Source organism: Molothrus ater, chromosome 5 (assembly GCF_012460135.2).
Source record: "Molothrus ater isolate BHLD 08-10-18 breed brown headed cowbird chromosome 5, BPBGC_Mater_1.1, whole genome shotgun sequence".
In the NCBI taxonomy this organism is placed as follows: domain Eukaryota; kingdom Metazoa; phylum Chordata; class Aves; order Passeriformes; family Icteridae; genus Molothrus; species Molothrus ater.
Window position 1 is genome coordinate 22,460,652 of NC_050482.2, and position 23,983 is coordinate 22,484,634.

The following is a 23,983-nucleotide window of genomic DNA, read 5'->3' on the forward strand; positions in this document are numbered from 1 at the left end:
AATGATAATTTTAAGTAAATCTGATCTGGCAGGGTTATCAGCTTTGCACCATTTATGACTTATGACAAAAGTGTGTGTTCATATACATGCTAATGCTTTTTTATCTTTTGAATTACAGCAACAATACCATTCAAAAATAGATGACTTGATTGAAGAAACTGTTAAAGAAATTATTTCACTTCTTGTTTCAAAGGTAAAACTATTTACATTTTAATTTAAATATAGCAGAAAATGGTTGAACTTTGGAGATGTATTCAGATATCACACAGTTTCTCTATATGCAGGAAAATTTTAGGGGACAACATGATTTGTAAATACGATTTGTGCAACTAATACTGAATTTACAAAATTAAATTTTATAACAATTGAGTAAACAATTTCTGCACAGCCTGCTATTGAAATTAAGTTTGTTTTCTGTCTTTCTGCAGTAGATAGGAATTGCTAGAAGCTTGTCGAACTGGTAGGACTAAATTTTTTCAATATTGTCTTATATAATACTATGTGTTATTTGTTGTTGAATTTCTTACATGAGAACTTTCTTCCTATCATTTAGTATTTAAATTCTGTATTTGGTGGTGGACAATATCCAGAGTTTCAATTTAACTTTTTAATGAGATTTTGGTCCACAAAGCATTTAATTAAAAATATTTTATAAGTTGTTGTTCCTTGAAATTTATTTTTTAGGCTTTTATATTTAAAAATAAAATGTGTTTTGACATGATATAAGGACTTGGAGAATAAGTGAAGAAAACTTAAACAATGTCTTGTCTTTCTGTAGCACCTCTATTCCAATAAAAGTCTTAAGTGATTGATATAAAAAAAATGTTTCCATCCCGAATAGCTTGAAGGGAACAGCAAAAAATGACAGAAAGATTTTATAAGAAGTTTTGTTATCTGTACATTTCAAACTACCCAGAAATATCTGATTTTCAAAGTAGGATAAATAAGCCATATATTCACAATTTGTGAGTTAGTAACAAAAAGTGAGACTCTAATCATATTTTCATCATGCCTTTATTTTTGCTTGTCACAGCTTGCTGAGGGGGGATGGGGATGGGAATCTGCTTTTTGGATTGACTCCTACTTGAAGAGAAAGGCTTTGTAGAATCATTATAGAAGTTTAAAATAAATATGCCCACTTATTGATAACTGTGTAGAAGCATTTAAACCATTTTTGGTCAAAAGTGAAGTTTTGATGTAAACATAATTATAAGCAGTTCAATTCAACAGTTTCAAGTTTTACATGTTGCCTATCATAGCTCCCAAGTAATCTTCCAGTTTATGGTTTTTGTGTTATTGAAAAGGAAGAGGAAGAAAGGGGAATTTGAGCAGAAAAAATCATGCTATTAAAGGTTAAACTTTTTGATTTTTTTTCCTTAATATCTGAGATTATAAAAAAGGAGGAATATAGTCATATTGTATGTGCAAGAAATTCTAGGGAAAACTGCTGTCAATACAGAGGGATTTGCATTATTAGTTATCACAGTAATACTCGAGGCTGAAATCTCAGACCAGAAAGCAAATATTCCATGTCATTGGCTGATCACTGGCAGTTTAACCAGGGTCTCCTCACTTGAGATGTGGAATACCAGTGACATCCTGATTGCTTCTGTTTCAAAGCAGAATGCTTCTGAGGGTACAAAGGAAGGCTGAGGTTTAGCTCTTAGTTTTGGCCAGAAAAAAATGCACATCAGTGTTCATGATAACCCATATGCATTCATCTTGTGCATCTAATATATTTTCACTATTTTCCAGCCTTTACCGCTTTATTACCTCCTTTGTGTCTCAGTGGAATAAGTGTTTCAATCATTGTTTTTAGCTGCAAGTCACTTGTGAAACTGAAAATAATACTTTTCTTTCAGTGAGGTTTTCTTGTCAAGAACTGTACTGGGCAGTTTTTACACAAGACACATCAGTCTAAAGCACTCAGGAATTCACAGGAATAGCACAAAACAGTGAAGCAAAGCACAGTGTGTCTCAGGGTAACCAATTCATAGAATGTGAGGCATGTGCAGAAACGCTTTTACAGTTTCACAAGTCTGTACACTGACATCTCAGAAAACAAGTTTCCAGCTACATAACTGAGCCTTTTGTTTAAACAGACATCCTAGATGCTGAAATGTTTTGCTGTCTGTTATTTTGTGTCCCACTTGTATTGGATTCGTATGTTGGCACTGTGGACACCACATGGTTTATGAAATCAGCCTTTTCCTTAGCCAATCTTTGCACAAGAATAATCTTCTCTGCAGAAAGAATCCTTTTCAATCAGATAAAATGAGTTAAAGTATGAACAGCAGCTTCTCACAGGCATGCAGCTGCAAAGCAGAAAGCTGGTCTAGTAAAGCGGGCCCAGAAAAACTGCCAGTCTCTCTTGCGATGGGGATTTATTCTTTGATTGGCACCTATATACCAGTGTCTTAATTAATCACTGTAAATATGACAGGTTAGATTGATAAATGACAAATGTAGGTTTGCACTTGCTCCTGCTCCTTGAACTGTTAAGAGCAGGGCTTATTGTAAAGTGATGATCTCAGTTCCTCTGGAGGTGACACTGTTGTGACACTGTTACAGGGCCCATTAACAGCATGCCAGATGGAATTTTGTTCTGTCCTCACACTCATAAAATGATACTCTTGGTTGTGGGAATGACTGTTTTGGGAGCAAGGGATGACTTTTAAAACAATCTTTTTATAAACTGGAAAGCAATTTATATGTGTAAAATAAATGTGCATGAATACAATGGCTGGCAGTTTTTTATGTTATACACTGTGAATTACTTGAGCAACGTAACATTACAGAGGGATGTGAAAAGGGAATTTGTTTGCTTTAAGGCAAATTTTGGGGAGTTTAAACATTAAAGATGTCATTAATGCAATTAATAAGATTTTTTTTTTTTTTGGTCAGAACAAAAATTTTGTCAAAAACACCTATTCATATCTCTTACTGAGGAGTCACACTACTCAGACAATAGCAGGTGAAAGTCCAGGGGAGAGAAACCACATCATTCCAGAGACTTTGGGCATACATTTTCTTGCCACCTTCTTGGCCACGGAATAGCAGCTCAACAGCTCATGCTGCTGACAGAAAACCAGTGCTATTACACTTTCAGCTGAAATCAGAGCTGGTTTTCTGTTTAATAGCAAAAATAAAAGAAACAGGGTAACAAAATCACCACCTTTAGCAATTGTGCTCCATCGTCTTTGAAACTGTGGTCCTAGAAAATAACATGGGATTTCTACCCAAAATACATGCTGGGTACACACACTCCTATATTCAACCACATTCTAGAGGCTGCAATGTTGTGTTCAAAGCAGGCCTGCCTCAGGAGACACTTTGGGTTGGGTTTCTATTTCTGCAGTAGTGCAGCAGTTTCCATCTGTTTGATCAATAAGTGAAGGTGCAGAAAGAAGGTTATCCTTGATTTCAGCACTTCGTGAGGTGGAGAAAGTGATCAGATTTACAGTTCATGTTGCCCTGCTGATCGAGACAAATATGAGGAAGAAAAATTCACATTCTCGCTCCAAATAATTAATTTTCACACTGTTCATTTAGATTTTTCTCTGTGCTTCTCCTCCAGGTTGTTTCAGTGTTAGAAGGTGTGCTGTCTAAATTGTCAAGATATGATGAAGGTACTTTCTTCTCATCATTAGTTTCATTCACTGTAAGTGTTTGGATTCTCAAAGGCTCTGTTATTCTATCTGTGCATAATTCTGAAATTGTGTGCAATTTGTAGTAATAAGTACTTACTGTGTGTTTTATGCTTGATTTTCTAAAGGTAAAAGCAGCTGCCAAATATGTTGATGTTCCGGTAAGTGTAACCCTTTTAGATTTATTTATTCTATTGCTCATACTAATTCAGAAATTAGGGGGCCTTTAGCTCACATTTTTTATTGTTGACATTTTGCTTTCCTACAGAGATTCATTACAGCTTTACATAGAATATTTAAACAGCCACTCCAACCCTGAGAGGACGTTTCATTTCCCTTGTGCAATAAGTAACTCTCAGTGCAAACTGTGGAAAGGTTATTCTCAATGTACTTTTCCAGTTGTGGAAGAGTGAGGATTGTAACTTAGATACTCTTTTGTGGTGATAAATTGTTCAAATATGTAGTATAAGCAACAAGTAAAAACATCATACTTGAATATCCATTATTTCTTGATTTCTTACTTCAGGACTCAGGTCTGCTTGTTTAACCCCTTGCTTGCTCAATCCCTATTTGATTTACCATTGGTTGTGCAATAAGTAAAAAAAATAAAGGGGAAATTGTTGGAGCTCTTTTATACGTAAAGGCAAAATTCGGCTGTTAAAATATTTTTATTAGAGTATGAGATTAGAATATCTTTAAATAAGCAAAGTTATGTAACATTGGCATTTTCACTCTCAATGTCACTTGTTCTCTCATAAGTCTGCATTCTCATCCCTTCTTAATGCAGTTCTAAAAAAATCTTGTTTTCCAAGCACAGCAAAAAAAGACTACAATTATTACATAAGTGAAAATTATTTTTTAAATGAAAAATACTAAATTAAAATACAGATAAATGCCAGATATGCTAAACTGTGTGGTGGCCAGCAAAACCTTCAGCAGTTCTCTCTTGAAAAATGCAAGCTTAAATAATTATTTTTTTAACTGAATTATTTTTCAGTCCATGCATGTTAAATAAAAGGAAAAATCTCTGTTTCTGGAATTTGTTATTTTGCTGTCTTTATATTTGTTTTATTCATAAGATAAATTGTAACATTTCTGTTGTTTTCAGATAATGTTTTCAGACTTTTTTTTTTTGCCTAGGTATTTTTTACCTTTCTAAGTGCTCTTTTGTTTTATAAAAAAGATAAAAGTAGGCTGTCTTTCATTCAAAGGAGTGACCTCATATCAAATACAGTTAATTTAGTTTACCTTTTGTTAAGACATTGTGCTGTGTAGCTGCCACAAAAGATCCTTGTTGAGGCACCTAAGACCCAAAGGCCTAAAGAAAAATTAGTGGACAAACTAGAAATTCATTGGCTTCTTTCAGGTAATAAGGAAAACTCTCCAAATTACATATCTATGAGGAGGAGACATCAAAGTCTTTTACCATTGGCCTGACTACACTGATGTTGAAGTTCAGAATAAAAATGAGACTAAAAAGTACCTCACCAGCTCAGTGGGATATTACAAATCAGTGCCACAGGGATGCACCCACTGTTCCAGAGGAAGAGGGAGGCAAGCAGAGAGAAGTTGCTGGAGCCCCACTGCCCTTCTCACATTCACTGAATGGTGGTGCTTGGCTTGAAGAAAGCACCAGATTATTGACAGGCTATCAAGATCCTTGCATTGTTACAATATCTTCATTTCCAAGCTTTCTCACACACCTTTCCCACAGCCAAGCATTTCAACTGGACTTGTAGTTCCACAGCTGTAAGCTACACATGTAAACTGTGCTTCAGGGAAGCTGTGGATCTGACCAGGCAAAGATTTTCAAATTCAGGAGGTCTTTTTACCTCGACTGAAAGGTTTTCATAGGCTGGGGGTTAGCTTTGCTTCTTCACATTCTTTTGTTGTGAAGATGCAGTTGAGGCCAAGAGCCCTTACTGACAGCAGCTGTCCAGTCTGAATAGGGCTTAAAATCACCAGATGTCAAAGCAAAAAATTCCAGCTGTAAGAGGAGGCTGAAAGTCGTCACATCACAAGGTCATCACCTGGGCTCACAGCTGAAGTGAGAAGTGGAGTGAGGGGCAGCACACAGGGAGGAATGTACACTGAGTTCTTGGTAGTGTGACAGTGACCTAGCAACCCTGCACTGGGCTAATTAAATGCCTCATGGTTTTATTTTGACCTGATGTGTTGTAAAATTTCTTCTTGTCTTCTTTCTTCTTCTTCTTTCTTACTATATAGCTGCATGTGTGAAAGTTACTTAAACTGACCACTGTCAGCCCTTTCTTTTGATGTAGTTGCAAATATGTGCAGACTTGCACGTGCTAGACAATGGCATTCTGCCCCTGTGCCCCACCTCCATCAGAGTGAGATCACTTGGTGCATCTGGGGGAGAAGGCAGGGGGCTGGGGGGGACAAGGGGTTTGGGAGGGTTGTTCGACTGTGTGGATTTGACAGTTTTTCATCTTTGACGACCAGGATTTGGCAAAGAGTGAAATATATGCTGGTTTGTACTGAAATATAAAAAAAAAAGCTAACTAGACAAAAAAGATGTTGGAAGAAAATGAAGGTAGTACTGAGCAAAATGTTTTAGAGGGAGGATAAGAGGCAAATGGGATAAAAAAGCTAAATAAAATAAATAGAAATAGTAAATTATTCAAAAGGAAGGAAGACATTCCTGGATGATTTTTAGTCATTTTGAGGAACAGGTTAATTCTATTAATGTTGAGAGAGGCTTTAGACAGTAAATAGTTGGACACAAAGGTGCACACTCCCTAGACAGCATCTGCCAATTTCTCAGGAGCAGGGTGGGAAAGATGGACACAGACTTGTGGTTCATTTGGCAGATAGGCTGGTAAAAATGCTACCTACCCTTGCTGTCTACCCCTCTATTCATTATTCTTGCTAGAGAATTATGATTAATTACATCCAAGTGAAGACCAAAAAGAAAGTGGTTTGGTGGGGTTTTTTAACTGTTTGAGAAAACATGCAATGTAAGCCTCCATTTTTCAGAATCCCCTTCAAGAAGTGGGACATATGCAGTGCCAAGGAGCTCTCGTTGCTTTCCCCAGCTCTGCATAGAGGGCTGTATGGACACTACCTATGTTTTGGTAATTGAAACCCCGACAGAAATAATAGCAACAGTGTAAAATTACCCAGACTAGGGAGAATAACGATGTCCTGTGATTTCCTAAAAATAATAATGAAAAAATCTAGTTGCTGTTATGCTCACCTTATTGGTAATTGTTACAGTATGCAAGGCTCTGCAGTGGAAAAAAATGTGCCTGCTGTGCAGGTGGAAGAAACCAAATGTTTGGAGGAAAACAACACAAACCTTACAAGTAGTGCATGAGGGATGACATTGGTTCTCTTTTTCATGTGATGTTTTGATAACTGGGAATGCAGAAGCTGATTTAAATAGACAACTCATCTAAATCCACTATAATCCTTTGTTAGTTTCTCTTAAAGTCCAAGCAATCCATAGGAGATGTAGAAGTACAACCTAATATATTTCCTTTTTTTAATATTCTGTTCACAAAGCCAGTTAATTAATAAGAATAAGGAAAGAATGCAGTAAAATTGAGGTTTAAAAAAAGAATGCTGTTAATCTCAAATGATTATTATTCCTTAATCATGTAGATAATTTCGTTGTGTTCAATTTCTCATCATGTAAGTCAGTTTTGCATACAAATAATTGTGTCTTTGGCTGGTCATTTCTACACACATTTGCTGCATTGTCAAATACAACCAGAGCAATTACTCATACAAATTGAGCATCCAGTTACATGCTCATGTATATACTGCTTTTTGTTCAGAAAGGTATGTTTAAATCCCTTTGTAGGAGCCAGTAATCTATGCCAGTTACTTAGAGGGCACAGAAGGAACCTAATCCTCCCTCTCTTCCTATGGGCCACCTGTCATAGCAAGTGCAGAGGGGCCATTTGAGGGAGCCAGGGCTGACAGCAGTGCACAGCTTGCACAATGCCAGCCCTCTCGCTCCGCTCCTGCCTTTATGTGGGGATCAAAGGTATGAAAAGGGGCCTCACACATGTGCCAGCATTTGACTTATGGGGTCTTGGAGAGGCCAAAGAAGGAACTCTGCCTCCTACCAGGCAGACACACATGGGGACCTTCCAGATACCTTCATTTGCAGATATCACACTTGTGCTGCATGGCCTCATCTAGCTGATTTTAAGAAGCAAAAATCGTTTTGAGAGAAATAAGTGTTTATTCAGGTGTGGCCATACGATGCTAGTCAATTTTAAGCTGGATTTTCTTTTAGAACACTATTTTTTAAAAAAGACCACAGAAGGGGTATTATCCTTACACTTAGCGCTTCTCCTGGCTTTCTCTTCCTCTGTATACCCAGACCTGAGAACTGGCCCTTCTCTTTTCCAATCTGTGAAAACAGGCTATTGTGGAATTGGAGGGAAAGCCCTACAGCATCTGTTTTAAGTCAGCAGTACTTTTGAGATACCTCTTAAATGGCAATCAGAAGGATGACTACTAATCAGTAGGAAAGCTAATATATAAAATACAACTTCATGGAGGAAAAAAAAGCATATTTTAATACCAAATTTTTTCATGGGGGCTTTAGTGGTTTTTTCACTAAGAATCAAAATCGTGGTGCAAACACTTGCATGCCTGTGTTTCCCCATGTATGCAATGAAACTATATGTACACGAAAAAATGTTTTTATAAATGCTTGCAGAATCAGTTCAAATTTTCCATGAGACTTCTCAAAATACAAAATCTCCTCTCTGCCAAAGTTGCTGTTTCTTTTAAAGAACATGTTTTTAAGGGAGAGAAAATGCTTTGCATTTTTTTCATTTAAACAAAACAATTTCTTTATAACCATGTGAAATTAAAATTTTACCTTTATAATAGGCTGATTATGCAAATGGTGCACCTTCCTCCCTTGCTTATGTATTTAATTTTCTAAGAAAATATGGGGATGATGATCTAGCCATGGATACAAGCAGTTTTTATTCCAAAAGTATTTTAATGATATTTTAATTTTGTAATTCCATAGCCCAGTGATGAGCCTTGCAGTATTTAGAGAACTTTCAGGCAGTGAAATTTTCCAACATGCTTTTTCATTTTGTGGTGGACACTGAATAAGGAGCTCCTGAGTTCCTCACAATAGCCCCCCCAGCTCATCTCTCCTTTTCATTGCATTGTTACAACCATGCTGTAGTTAAAATGACTCCCTCCAGGATGCAAGGGAGGGGAAAGAGGTGGAGAGGAGAGCAAACAGAAAACTGGATGGATTTTGTTATTTTATAGTTAGTCTCTAGTATCTGTTCTCATCTTTGGAACATTAATGCCTTGGCAGGAGAGCAACTCAGTAAAACTAGTGTAGTGGGTTGAGGCTGGTTTCTTGGTTTTGGTAATATAAGTTCATTTAATACTCTCTAATGCTAAGAAATGTTCTGTGACAAAAGCCAGAGTGAAAATAAACATAACTCAAGTATTACAAATGTACATGATTTTCCCTGAGATTTATGCCAAACTGTTGCGTTGCAAAATGCTGTTCAGAAACTTAGGTGTACCTTGCCTGTAGGAAAATGCCTAATATTAGTGGCAACATTAAACCCACTGCAATCTTTCAGCAGCAAAATATTTGAATGCCTGGAAATTAAGGCAATGCAGCATTACTTTTCACTAAGTGCTTCAGGCAAATATTGCCAGTGGGAGCCATGCATGTCATTCATAAAACAGCTTCTACAACATCTTGGAAACAAATAATATATTTTAACATTCAACATTTGCCTCCATGTTAAATAGACACTATGATACTGTTTTCCTGTTCAAATGGGGAAAACAAGGCTGTTTCTTCTTTATCTGAATTTATTGCTATGAAAAAGAGCCTGGCAGTAGGACCCACCTACCAGTGAATAGTAAGGGACAACCTGCACCTGTGGGATTAGGTGCAGCAGCAGGAAGTAAGAGCACTTGCAGTATGTAATTAACAAGGATTTTAAATTTTTTTTCCCCAAACAGCATGTTCATCTTGCCAGGTTAACTAGTGATTAACCCTAAAAAAGAATGTGCTGAAGCCTACACCCTTGTTTAAACTCATTCACTCGCCAGTGTATTCAGTTACTTGTGTAACCAGCGACAAAGTAACCCTATTTACAACTCTTAATTTCCTGGTATTTTATTTGATGTCTTTGTGTTTCCAGTTTCTCTATTCATCTCTTTGTCTGGTTCTCTTTCATTTTCAGATAGGCAAAACAGCTTGTCTGCTGTTCTGAATAAAACAAACTTACAATAACTTTCTATCTATCATAAAAAACCCACCTTTTTTCCTGGGGAAACTTTCACCCAATATTTTTTTATACTTACCTGGATAACATACCAGGTTACATTTTTCTCCCAAAGATGTGCAAATAACTCTCATTAACTTCAGCAGATGTTCTGCCAGAGATTCAGAGAAGATTTTTTTATTGAGTATGGCTGTGGAGACTGGAATGCTTTAGTCTTTTCAATTAAATGCCCCCTGTGACAGTTATTTAAAATATATCTCCATTTCTATTTGTTTGTTTTCTAAGGCACATGAAACTTCTTGTTGTTGTTTGTTTGTTTAATTCTGTGTTAACTTGGATTTTTTCTGATGCTTAATAATTTAAAGCAGATCAATAAAGAATAGTGTTATCAAGGGTTACCAAATATTACATAATCCCTATAAAAAAAGTTAAAACATTAAATATACAGCATTAAAGCTATTTTTATTTTTAAAATAGATTTCTTTTCTTTTTCCCCTTGTTTGGAGAAAGCAAATAAATTCAATTCATGCAATATGAAAAGATAATGAAGAATTTGATGTTCTGTTGGTTCATTCAGTGTTTAATGTGTACTTTGCCCACTATGAGCAAAGATGATTAACCTTCAGTGATTTTGGTGAGGTTTAAACAGACATACTTCAGAGTATTGATAATCTGCCTTACCCAGACTTACTTCTACTGAAGTCAGACACTGTTTAAAAGGAAAATTAATTTTTTTTCCACAGCAATTTCAAAGATAATTATCCTGCACACATTAAGAAGGATGAAGTGTTTAAAAGAACTGTAATTCTAATTGGTAAATGTCACCAGCTGTTGCAGTTACTCTTACTTGTGTATATTCTTTTAATGATTACACTCCTGTGCCACAAGCTACATGAAAATATATTCACTAGGTGTGAAATTCCCATATGTCACAGCTTCAAGACTAGGTAAACATCTCAAAGATAAGGGAGTCAATGCTGATGGGAAATGTTACTTTTTTGCTTTGGCTGTCTGCAAGATGAACATTTTTTATTGAACTTAGTAAAAGAAAATAGTGTATTAATTGCAGAACCACTAGGTTTTAGAATTCACTGAAAGATTCATTAATACACTCGAATGTATATCTTCAAGAACTATAGAGAGCCTTTCATTTACTAGATTATCTCCTTCACCCATCTCTGGAGATTTCAAAACATTTAGATATTTTAAAAATATTTCAAAATATTTTTCTATTATTCCTCCAAGTTAACTCTAGTCTAATTCCTGTAAATTCTGTATCAGGTTTCAGAAAGTTTATAAGGTTTCAACACTGATTGTATTCTCTTGTGCCATCACAAATGAGTATGCTAAGGTAAAATATGGAGTTTTCTGTTTTAAATCTGCTTCACTTTTTGATTTGTCTTAAGAATTTCTATCACATTTTAGTGAAGGTACTGTTTTATGAAGGAGATTTATTAATTTCTGCAAATCAGGTTTTCCAACAGAAAATGGTTTGTCTATTGAAGTCTTAGATTTTTTATTCTATGCTTAGGATTTAGGTGTGTAATGCAGATATAAATATCAATGGTCCTGCTTTCCTCTTAAGAGTTTCATCTAAGCATATATAGATGGGATAAGTTTTTGCAATGAGCTTTCATTGCTTCTGGAATGACCAGTCCAAATGTAGGAGATATTTCAGTTTTTCACTATGAGTTTTGGAGATGCTACAAGCATGAAAGCTGGCCATCATTCCACATTTAATGGTTACTTTTAAAAAATGAAACTGCCATATTTGCACGTGTATAAATGAAAAAGAAAATCTTTTTATTTTGGAACATATTCTTCTATATGTTGGTGGTAGATTCAGGGAAAAAAGAATTGAACCTCATAAGCCAGGAGGTTTCACTCACTGCAGCTTTATGGAAAGAATGCTGTCATCCTGTTACTGTAATAGGATGACAGCACTTTCTGGACAAGTTTTAGTGTGGACATGTTGCACTGCTCCTTCCCTCTTGTGCTCAGACCTGTTCATATAAATTACAAAATATTACATACAAGATAATGAGAAATAAGAAAAAAAAATAAAGTTGAGTACTCACTTGCAGACTAGAAAGGAGGCCTAAATATAAAATAATATATTAATATTTTAACTATATGAGCATGTTCATGCATACAGGCTTTTAAAGTATGCTAAATATATTACTGTGTTATTCATATCCTATTTTCAGACAATTACAGTTTTTGAGAAATAGACATGTCTTATGCTTGGGAATTCAGGGGCTGGGTATAACTGCTTTTGTCCTTCTTCCTCAGAACTATTAATTGTTCTGTCTTAGCAAAATCTGCATCCTCTACAAATGTTAAGGCCCATGTTAAAACTATAATACTATACTATATACTATAATACTATAAAACTAATACTATAAAGTATTATAAAACTTAACATTCTTTTGCATGCCAAGAACATTATAAACTATTGTTTGGGAGTAAGTAATACTTTAACAAGCTCGTTCATATAGAGGGCATTTGCAGAAGACTTCTCAGAGTGCCTGTGTGCATTCTGGGTTCCAGTTAGAAAAATGTGAACTCCTTAGCAACTTTGCATACACTGCCATTAAAGGGCAAGGTGCAGGCTGTTAGGAGCGTTATTGTGGAACAACTTTTCATGACTACAGAGATACAGAAATCACAGCTGGATTCTGGAGCAATTCAGAGGAGAGAGCAGTTTCTGCTACCACTGTGCCTGCACAGCTGTAGTACCACATACACGCACCATGTCCTAGGGGGTGTGGTATAAAAATTATGCCTGCTCTGCTATTCATACAGAACTTCTATTGGTACAGGAAGGGAAAAGTTTTGGTCCTTGCTCCTCCCCTAGGCATCCTCTGGGCTGACTGCACCAGTGCATCAGTTTACAAAATATAAGCATACAGGACTACACTCAAAACTGCCTTTTTATGCCATTGCTCCCAGGGATGTGCTTGAGCTTAGCTTGAATTGCAGTTAGTTGAAGCTTATGTCAAACACAAAATTCAGCTGTACACTGGACGTAAATTAGAAGAAATCTTAGGCAGTGAAAAAGGAGCTGAATGCTTTTTTAAGTATTTTCTGAATGTGATAGCAGGATTTGGATCTCCACACTTGGGCTGGAGTGGCTATCTATGAAAGCCTCACTATCAAAAACAGGGGAAGATATCCAAGTTTGGCACAAGTTTGATGTTTCCAGAGCTAAGACTTGATTCAACTGCATATGGCAATGTAGATTTATAACTCAGAGCTTCCATAAATTAAAACATGTAGAACTACCTTGATAGTGAAAGTTCATGAACATGTTAACTAACCAGAATTCACAGAAGGTGTTGTTAATACAGTTTGTACATCTATGAACATTGTAACATTTGTTTTCATTATGCTTAACTTCTCTTAAGTCTCAGTTTTTGAGGGGTTTGTCCTTCTGTTCCCATTACTTTCTCCCTTCACTTTTTTTCTTCACAGAAACCAGGAATGGATCTGGCAGACACCTACATTATGTTTGTTCGGCAAAACCAGGATATCCTTCGAGAAAAGGTCAATGAGGAAATGTACATAGAGAAGTTATTTGATGTAAGTAACTAGCCTTGCAAAGTGTCCTTGTAACACTACTACATCAGGAGGGATAAGCTGGACTTTGATGGTGTTCAGCAAGCTGTTTAGATATTCTTCTCTGTTGATAGCTTTTTTTTGCTCATATTTTCTGTGTGAAACTTAAGTGCTAGAGGACAAATAAAATTGGTCAAATATTATTATTTGAAACAGTAACTTTTCCCACTGTGAGTAGTCCAATTATATTCCATCTTTTGATTTTAATTTTTTAATGGAGAGGATTGGATTGGTGTGGCTTGTGGATTCCATTGCAGACCAAATTTTGCTAAATTAAGAAAATTAAGAATTAATTACATATCCCTGCCTGCTGGTATATAGAAAGAGTACACAGATGCCAGGTACATCTGTGGGTTTGGCTGGGACTTCTGCGGAATGACTTTTAGAATTTTGTTTTATGGATTTCCAGTTTAAGACTTCTAATTTCTTGAAGTTGACATTTATAAACATTTACTGAATTTTCAAACTCATTTTCAAATTTCTAATCTGACTTCTGCAAGTTTAGAGTAATCCTCATCTTCAAGGTGCATGTAGTAATTTTCTTCATCTTTGATAACTTCTGCAGCCTTCTTCCATTCATTCCTTTGCCCTGATTCCTCATCTTTTTGTTAGAAATGATCACATTTCAGTTCATTCAAGTTCTGACTACTAATTAATGTCTAGTATGTCCTTTTTTTAATTGGCTGAAGGGGAAGCTGTAGGCAGCTGAAATAGTACCTTCTGTATAAATTTAAAGCACTACACATGTAAAATATATGTAAAATAAAAGCTATTTAACTATAAGATGAGCTCAGTTTACATGACAATTATCTCAGTCACAATTACATAGGAATTTGAACAGGAAAAGAAGTCATCTCTAGCACTGTGAAATGGAATTTATTACAAAACTAATTCTGGAACATAATATAGACTTTGAAATGTATTTATTTGTGTCATCTCCTAAGTATTTTAGGAAGCTTTGCTGGCAGTTTAATTTAATTATGCAAGTTACAGCAAATGTTTTCATAACAGCAATTCACAGCCTTTACTGTGACACTACAGTTGTGGCAGTCACAGAAGGTCCCATAACATAGAGTCTCAGCCATGGTATGTCATGTCAGTGTTTGTTGTTTGTTAGGCTGGGTGGTCAAAATAAGACTTAACTCTCAGATTTTATATTTCCAGACACTCCCGGGCATCTTTACAAAACAAAAAAAAAAAGTATCATCTGTTTTAATAAGCTAAGTGCTAATATGTGTGAAAAGAATGATTTTATAAAAGCTTTGATGCCCTGCAGGGGTAGAAAAATTATCATCCATCCAGCTGGCACCTTCATAAAGTACTAAAACCGTATTAGCAACTTCTGCTTCAGTTTGCTTTTGCAATGAATCTGCAAGCATATGTTTCATTTTCAAGTTTCTATTTTTTTGTTTTTCTTTGGGGTTATTTTTGCTTATGTTGTCATTTCCTGAATGTTAATAAAATTATCTGCCTAAGGCCAAATCTAACTCTCACTGGAGAGACCACATTGACTTTTTTGATGTAGTGGGATGGGACTGATTTTCACTGTGTCAATGTGGGGCACTGGCCAAGGCCTGGGCATGGGTCTGGGAGCTGTCAGGGGATCCAGCACAGTTCCTGGCATGATTTTGGCTTAGCACTAGCACACGGACAGGGCTTCAGTAGGGCTGAGTTAACATGGGTTCAGGACCTCTTCTGAATTTCATTTCAGCAATTAAGCTTTTCAGCACTAGAAGACATCTCTTGTATGGACACAAGTTCTGATACAGCACTTGCCTTTGAGTTTGCAAATCCTTTTCTATCCCCTTTTACTCAGTAGTATACATTGTATGCTGCTGTGACCAATGCTTGTTATCTGTAAGAAAAGAAAAAATATATACATAATGTGTATTTTTTGTATCAGATACCTATTTGTGTCTTTATTTCACTTTCTACATGCTGGTATCACATTTCTATGTAACATCACACTGGGAGATATTATTGATTGGACAGATGCAGCATTAAAAAAGCATTAACAAAATATGGAAGTTCATAGCATGCAGAAATGTAAAACAAAGTCATCTCACTCTGTTAATTCGCCTTTCCTGACATTAATTCAGATTTAGAACATTATAACTGAGCAAGATTTTGCAAATTATTTTTGAAGGTTTTTTTGTATTATTGTTATTATTATTATTTAGGAAAACCTAGGTACTCTTTTTATAAATTCAAATCTATCAAGTTATATTTCAATAGAAAGAATAAAATATATTCACTTTTTATGTAAATGTGCTTGAAGTCATTGGACTGGCTAGAGCTGTAGATCACAGTTGCTTTCCTCTTAAAACACATTGAATTAGTATCAGCTAAGTAATCATCAGCATATTGAAAGAGGAAAAGCACACTTTCCAGTGCTTCAGCCAGGGAAATACCTCATCCAGAATAACAAAAAAACTGACTTTTCTGTGTGCTAGAGGTCTTAGTTATAAATATAGAGAAGATCAGGCCTGAGACACTATTTTAACCCCACAAAAATGTATAATTGCAAACTATTTATGTCCAGATATCACTGACTTGATCCAGGGCTGCTATATGCTGCTAACAGCTATTAGGGTGACCGAGTGAACAGCTTGTCTGTCACACAAGTTATGTGCACAACAAAGATAATTTAAATTTAAGAATAATATTGATAAAAGTACAAGTGCCTGGCAGTGAGTCACAATATGTTAAAGCTAGGAGTTGTAACATTTCTAATCCAGCTGGGTAGTTTCAAACTGGAGAGAAGGCAAAAAAATATGTGGTGTTTTATGGCAGTGTTTGGTAAGCCTATAAATGCAGTGCCCTGCTATACAAAATATGAACTTCAGCTTGTGATATGAACCCTTAAATATGAAAGAGGTTCAAATCTACGGTGACTTTGACTGGGCTGGTAGTTTTTTCAGCACCATTTTTAAACCATTTCAATCTTGTGCTTCAGTGTATCCGCTGATCATGCAGCAGAACCAATGTGGGGTTTTTTTTCCTTCATTTCCACTGAAAAACTCAGCTCCTGGATACATTTCATTATTACCTCCTCCAGAAAGACTACAGACAGCAGGCAGAGTAATATGTCCAGGTGCTCCTGGTAGCATTGGTCTCTCCCAGGTTGGTGTGCTGCCTTCCTGTTCTCAAAACTAGTCACCAGGTTTGAAGGCACAAAGATTTTTCCCTTGGTCAGTTTATCAAAGACATGGGAATTTATGCCTCCCTTTGCAGGATGGGACATGGTCTTCTTCCTAAAATCAGCTGATAATTTTGCTTGTCAAATTCCTTCTGTCACAGGGATTCAGGACATTTATCTCCTTCTCTCATGCAGTAACAGCCTACAGTTGAGGGCGCAGGGGGGATGGAGAGTAGTGTTTATTTGTTTTTAACATCACAATTCTTAAAGAGCACTTGTAATGTTTATAATCTATTGCATATGATTAAGCTCTGCAGTAGCTCTGGGTTAATGTTTTAGAAACAGTATTTAACATTAGTTTTATTTTTTTGTAAATAATTTTTTAAATATTTGTTTTCAGAAAAGGCAGTAAATCAAGTTGGTGAATGGAGAAATTAAATATTTAGAATATAATTGTACAAAACTAGAATAAATAGAGAATATTACTAATTATTATTAACGCCTCTCTTATTTATAAAGACATTTCACGGATAATGTAAAAGCATCTGTGCAGCCTACCAAAAAACAGTGCTGTGTATCTGATCACAAAATTATCAGATTTTAAAAATACCCAACTATGAAATTCCCATGGGATCTGGTTCTACCTTTTCAAAATCAATAGGCCTTTAACGGTTAACTTTAATAAATGCAGTGCTGTGTCCATAAACATGCCAGGTTATTTCCATTGCCTAGACTTAGATTCATGTTTCTACTAGAATTTTTAAGATGGGACTAATAAATCTTGAGGATTTTAATATATATCAGACTTGTAAATTAAAAACTACTTCCTTTAAACAAAATTGGATTTTGTTGACAAACCTCTTGGAAAAATATTTTTTTTTAATTTTGCATACAGCTCTCATAAAAGATTGATGCAATACTTACTTTCTGTAGTAATGTCTAGTTCCTAAGTGCCACCTGGGTAGATTCTCACTTTCTTGTACCTGTGATTTGCATGTGAAGTATGGATATTCAAAAAGAGTCATTCCAGACATTTTTGCTTCAGATTCCTTCTTGGAATCTGCCAAGATTTGCCATTGAGAGCATTATCTAACAGGTTATTTTGTGTCTGTTGTGGAAAACTGATTGTGTAAACAGATGTATGATTACAGTTTTATTAAGTCTGTATGTGCAGTGAAATCTTTATGCAATTAGTGATTACTGCTCTGAGAAATAAAAAATAGTTTCAGAGAACAGCTTTAATGCATCAATGTTCAGCCATTGATACAACTGAAAAGGCTTCCAATTTTTTTTAGGCCATAATTTCTGGGAAACTTCTTCCCAAGTGTACCATAAACACACAAAATAGTTGGAGTGCACATCCTGGAAAGGTGAGCAGTGGCAAAGTGGTGCCCATAGTTATCTTGTACCAGATGGCACCTGTGAGCAGATGTTGCCCATCTCCTCTGGGTGCTAAACTGGTGTGGTGGGATGCAGTATTCCTGCTGACTTTGCAGGGACTGCCCATGTGGGAGGACTTCTGGAGGCTGTGTCCTCATGCATTGTAGCAATTCAACAAGCTGTACAAGAGTTGTATATGGCAGGGAACTCATACAACTGTCTTTGGAGTACAGAAAGACTGAGCATCTTCATAACCCATTTAAAAGCTTAAGCACTTCATATTTACAATGTGGGTTTTGGCTTTTGCATTTCAAAAGTTCAGATGTAATGGGATATTCTTTTTCTGTTGAAAAACTGCTTGTATTTTGCCTGGAATGTTTATTAAATGCTAGTGGTGTTCCCATATTCCAACCATTATTTTCATTTTCCATTAGTAGCAGGGATGGAACAATTCAAGTTCAATGATGTACTTGAGATTATTTGAGGTCTTAATTATTCTTCAAAGGTTATTATGATATGTGCTCTGCTCAGTGGCTAAATGGAGATATGAAGTACTCATCTGACTAATTTCTGTTTGCCATTCATTCTGTTTGCCAAGTGCTTTATTCAATTGCCTAATTTCTGTAGATTTTCTGACCTATTACAAAAAAAGTGTTTAAAAATGTGCAAATTGTGGTGTTACACAGCTAAGAGGAGCACTTAATTTAAATTGAGTTTTCAGTAGTAGCAACTCCTTGTGCTGCTTATGTCTACCTCAAAAGCACTATTTTTGTAATATTTAGTAGTCAACAATGTTTTTCTAGAAAATTTCAATTGTGGATTTTTTTTCCTTATTCTCAAATTACTTCCTGTCACGCTAATTTTAATAAGTAATCTTCACTTTTGTTGTTATGTAATTATTTGCAAGTGTGTGATTTGACAAAAGGTCTACTTGGTTAAAGGCCACATTTGAATCAAAAGCTGTGTTTGTATTAACCTCTGCGAAACATGAGAGGACCGTGCCTAATTACTTAAAAAAATACTCAACAAAAATGGATTGTAGCTTGTTGATCTTCTTATTTCTTTGATAACTCAGAGTAATCTTCAAGAAATATGTGGGCTTCTTTCTCAGATTCTTGAAATTTGATCACAGTGCAAAATTGTCCTTTGGCGCAAACCCAGAAATACGCATCTTTGCACGATGCACCTGGACATATGTGGCAGGTCTGGTAGAATCAGCTAATTAACAACACAGGCTTAAACAGGCACCTCATCTGGCAGTGTAGTTAGTTGCCTGATGGTGCTCAGCAGGATTTGGTAGTGCTTTTTATTTTTCTATCCTAATGGTCTGCTGCCCACCTAATTTTGCCTTATTGTCAGCCACTACTTACCGCAGCTTGAGGCCCTCCCAGGAGGCTAAATTATTATCAAAGGATTAGGGAGATGTAGCCTTGCAGCTCTGACATTTCTGATTACTTGTCTATGCCAGAACAGTAATTAGCTGTGACTAATTAAGAAAAATGTTCCTGCCATAGAAAACCATTTAAAAGAACCGAGAAGTAGAAAAGCAATTGAAAAGCTGAGCGGTGCTCAGATTTGCCGATGCTCTTTAGATTTTCACCAAAGTCTTAACTCATCTTTAATTACGTCTCTTACTTTATAGGGGAAATAGAAAGCTCGTGATATGGAAACCACTCTGTAGTTGTCTCGTGATCTAACAGAATTTTTTGTCATTTTGAAACAGTTGTTTCTCTTTTGGTAAAAGAATTTTAAAGAAAATTGTAGGCAGCGTCATTGAAAAAGTAAGTTATATTGATATGCTCAAATATAGGAAACTCTTCTGCAAGATGGAAGCAACATCTTCCAAACTTACTGTTCAAAGTCTTTTTAAAGTTCACTAAATTATTCCTGATGTTTTCAAATAGACTCACCTCATTTCTCAAGGTAGCAAGCTCTATAAAAGAAAAAAAGTTCATTTGAAATCTGAAAAATGTAACCTTTCTCTGTTTTCATTTAGTATAGAAGTTTTCTTTGATTTTTTTTTTCTGGATTATGCTGACAAAAAAAGTGCCCACTCTTAGAGGGTGCTGATTCTGCTGCTATGACTGCAGCAAAGCTCAGTTCTGTTGAACTGAGTACAATCACAACATACTTAAAGTAAAGCATGTGCTTCAGATTTTTCTGCTTCAGGACCAGAATATTCAGCACTTTGTAAGCTGTTTTATACTGCAGCTGATAGTGTTTTCTCTAGAGAAACACAATGACATAATATGACTGTATTTTACATGGCTTTGATATGATACACTTTCACATCTTCATTCTTTATGCCATTCTTAATTCCTGAATTTCCAATTTGTTGTGTACCACACAACCCAAAAAGATACCAAAATTATTTTCCCAAGACATTAAATATCCCATAGTCCAGTCTGCATTTAGTATTCATGGAATGGATGTCTGACACCTTTTTCACACCGATTCAATCTTATTAAAGTTTTCCAGCTGGGAAGTAAGAAACTATGAAATAGATATTTTGATATCTTGCTAAAAGTGCTCTCTGGGTATAAAAGGAAAATAGAAGATTATTTTTAGGGCACTAAAACTCATAGCCTGATATTCAGAATTCCTTATACTGCACTACCCTCTAAGTTCCCTGACTTGTGTGAGAAGCTCACCTTTTTAGAGAGGAAATAAAGAACAATGTATAAATTGGTCTTAAAAAGCAATTTTAAATGGGTGTTACAAGTCACAACAGGAAAAATGAGGAGAAAAAAAATATTTTAAAACCCATCTGATTTTTTTTTTTCCTGAGGGAAGTTTTTCAATCAAATAGAACCACAAACGGTTTTTGCTTGTATGTTTGGGGAGGGTCTATAATACTGGGAGCTTCCAGTACAGTTTTCTCATATGCATTTCTGGTATATACTGTATATATGTAGTATATATGTATATACTATAAATATATAAGTTATATGGATAGATCCATATAACTTATTAACTTAGTTATATGGATCTATCCATCACTCACAATATCATTCATTGAAAACAATAACAATTCTGTCTAATAAAAGAGAGCTCCTTCCAACATCCAGGCCCAATTTAGTCCTTTAACCTTTTTATCCCACTTAGGCATAAAGTAGCAGCATCTCATTCCAGGCACTGCACTTTTTCTTCTTACCTACCTAGAAATGTGTCTAGCAACTTAATAGAATCAATTGAGCATGGACAACTATAAAAATATAAAATAGCACTGAAACTTCAGATGAGGCAGTCAGTAAGTGTTAACTGTGGTTGCAGCTTTCACATTCTACACAGTCAAGAGAAATCAATAAGGATTGTACCATTTGTATTGTCTTACCTAATGTTTGTTCACCATGAAGTGCCAGGCACAAGCACCATCTAGGGAATATTGATTTCTTGATGTACTGTAATTCACACACGTATAAACAGCAGGAGAACCTTGTGGCTTCTCAAACCTTACTTGCAGGTTTGATGTTTATACTTTGTATTTCATTTGGGTCAAGCTTATTTGAAAAAGGAAAGTAAAACAAAACTCTTCTTAAGTGTTCACAAATAGACACACAACCACATTGTTGATCACATTACAAGGAAAATAGTACCAGAAACCATAAGAATAATCTGGTTTTGTTATAACGAGTCAGGTATAACACAAAGAGGTTGCTATGTTACAAATCAGAATAGATAAGGATGCTGAGAGTGCTCTGACACAGATTTGTCAGTGGAAAGAGCTTCTTCACCTCTTCAGTCATGGGAAACCAAAGCTTTAGTGGTGGTTTAAATGTGCAGAAGTGTTGAACTGTACAGAGATGATTTTCTTTAAATAATTTTCAGGTGTTTCAAGGTATATTTTCTTAATTTACATTGCAGTGACTTTCTTTTACATTATACTGCACTTAAAGAACAAGGAAAAAAGTAGAAAATATTACAGATAAAAGTCGGCTCAAAAAACCACCCCAACACAGCTGTAAAATTTACATAGCTGAAAGAGTGTTCATGGGCAACAGGGTCCGGGATGGAAAGGAGCAAACCAGGCACCTGCCCAGTCCAACGAGATTTCATCCAAAGAGAAAGGGGAGAAGAGAAGAAGGAGGGAGGTAGGAGGCTGGACCTCTGCTCCCCATTAGGGCAGTGTAGTGGCCAGTTGCTGTGGTGAAGAGAGGAGTAGCTGCAGCAGTGTGCATCTCCCTGTCTGCTTCACAGCTACATCCAGCTCTGCCACATGGCACTGCAATAACATAAAGAGTAAATGGAGGAGTCAAGATTGATGAGGTGGAAAGAAATGAGCTGCCTGTAAATATTCACTCAGAACAACTCAGGATGGTTTAAATACTGTAATAAAAAATATGTACTTGACCTCTCTCCACAAGGAGAAGGGAGTCTTAAGTAGAATATTCTAGGACAAAATGTACTAAAGTGAATGTAAAAGCTACAGCACAGATTCTCGCCCAGTTTCAGCCTATCTCACTTTTGGTACTGAGATGAAGAATATTCTTACTTAAGGGAGAAGCTAACAGGAGGTCTCCTGTGGTCCCTTTGATGATATCTCACTCCAGGGAGTGAGAAGTCCCCAGGGAGTTCTGGATGAGTGGGCTAAAGGAGAGATGGGTGTCTTGATTGCATACCTTACAGGCAGAGTGAACCCAGACCCTTAGCCTTACTGAGGGCCCCAAAGATGATACAAGGGCTGGAGCATCTCTCCTGTGAAGACAGGCTGGGAGAGTGCGGGTTGTTCAGCCTGGAGAAGAGAAGGCTCCAGGGAGACCTTAGAGCAGCCTTCCAATACAATAAGGAGACTTATAGAAAGGAGGGAGAGAGACTTTTTATAGGGGTGTATAGTGGCACAACAAGGGACAGTGGTTTTAAACTGAGAGTGTAGGTTTAGATTAGGTGTTAGAAAGAAAGTACTTACTCAGAGGGTAGTGAGGCATTGGAACAAGTTGCCCAGAGAGGCTGGAGATATCCCATCCCTGAAGGTGTTGAAGGTCAGGTTGGATTGGGACCTTGAGCAGTTTGGTCTGCTGGATTGGCAGGAGGATTGGAACTAAATTATCTTTAATGTCCCTTCCAACTCAAACCATTCTATGATTGTATAATGTTAGGCATTCACTTAGGAAGACTGCTTAACATTTGTACAGCGAAATACATTTGTAGGGCTTTTGAAACTAGAGCCTGATAGCAAGAGGCAAGTGTTTATTGAGTAACAACTTGGTCATTTTGCATTATGTTAATTTGTTTATTTTGAGGATCCAAGCTGGCTTTCATTTCAGGGTCACTCAAGTGATGTTCTCAGTTCTGTGCCTTGGAGGATGTTTGTGGATATACCCAAATTGCAACACAACACAGTGTAGCAAGACTGACAGTGTTTGCTCCACAGAGTTTAGCACTAGAATAACCTATGGAAGTTGTGTTCACAGATGCAGTGCATATCCAGAGTGAAGCTGTTTATACTGTTAGTCTCTCACAGTCAGGCGCATCATGCTAGTACCTACTGTTTAAAATCAGAACAGTAACATTACATATGTCCAGATATGGAAGGAAGTTACGTGTGGCTAATTTTGCAAACTTACAGTTTTTCAGCTTATCTGCCATATCTGAAGAAGCCAGAAAAACAAAAAAGGTCACAAACATTATAAAGTAGCATATATTGTAAATTGCTGTTTAACAACTAATATGAAATACAGGCAAATATGAGTACTGTATATTTTGAATTAAAAGTATATATTTATTTGTGATTTGGCAGCAGTTCTATAGCAACTAGCCATCTTCTAATTAGAAGCCAAAAATACAAAAAAATTACTTTCCTTCTAACAGATAAGCTTTTCATATGTTAGATGTTCTTTGGTTTTCCAGAACTATATATCCTTTTTGATCAAGAATTTCAAAGATGCTTAATATGCTTTTAAATGAGCAATGCGTTTTCTTTTCTTCTCGTGAATGATTTCTGAAAA

The 23,983-nt window shown here is 36.1% G+C and overlaps 1 protein-coding gene across 2 annotated transcripts in view; it reads left to right on the forward strand.

Moving 5' to 3' along the window:
- The window catches only part of CADPS2 (calcium dependent secretion activator 2), a 284,523-nt gene that overhangs the window by 249,515 nt on the left and 11,025 nt on the right, over nt 1-23,983 (forward strand). For both annotated transcript variants that reach the window (XM_054514815.1, XM_054514814.1), the window contains 4 exons: nt 119-193; nt 3,578-3,661; nt 3,776-3,808; nt 13,376-13,483. In XM_054514815.1, coding sequence (XP_054370790.1) covers nt 119-193; nt 3,578-3,661; nt 3,776-3,808; nt 13,376-13,483 — 300 coding nt within the window. The remainder of the gene's footprint in view (nt 1-118; nt 194-3,577; nt 3,662-3,775; nt 3,809-13,375; nt 13,484-23,983) is intronic.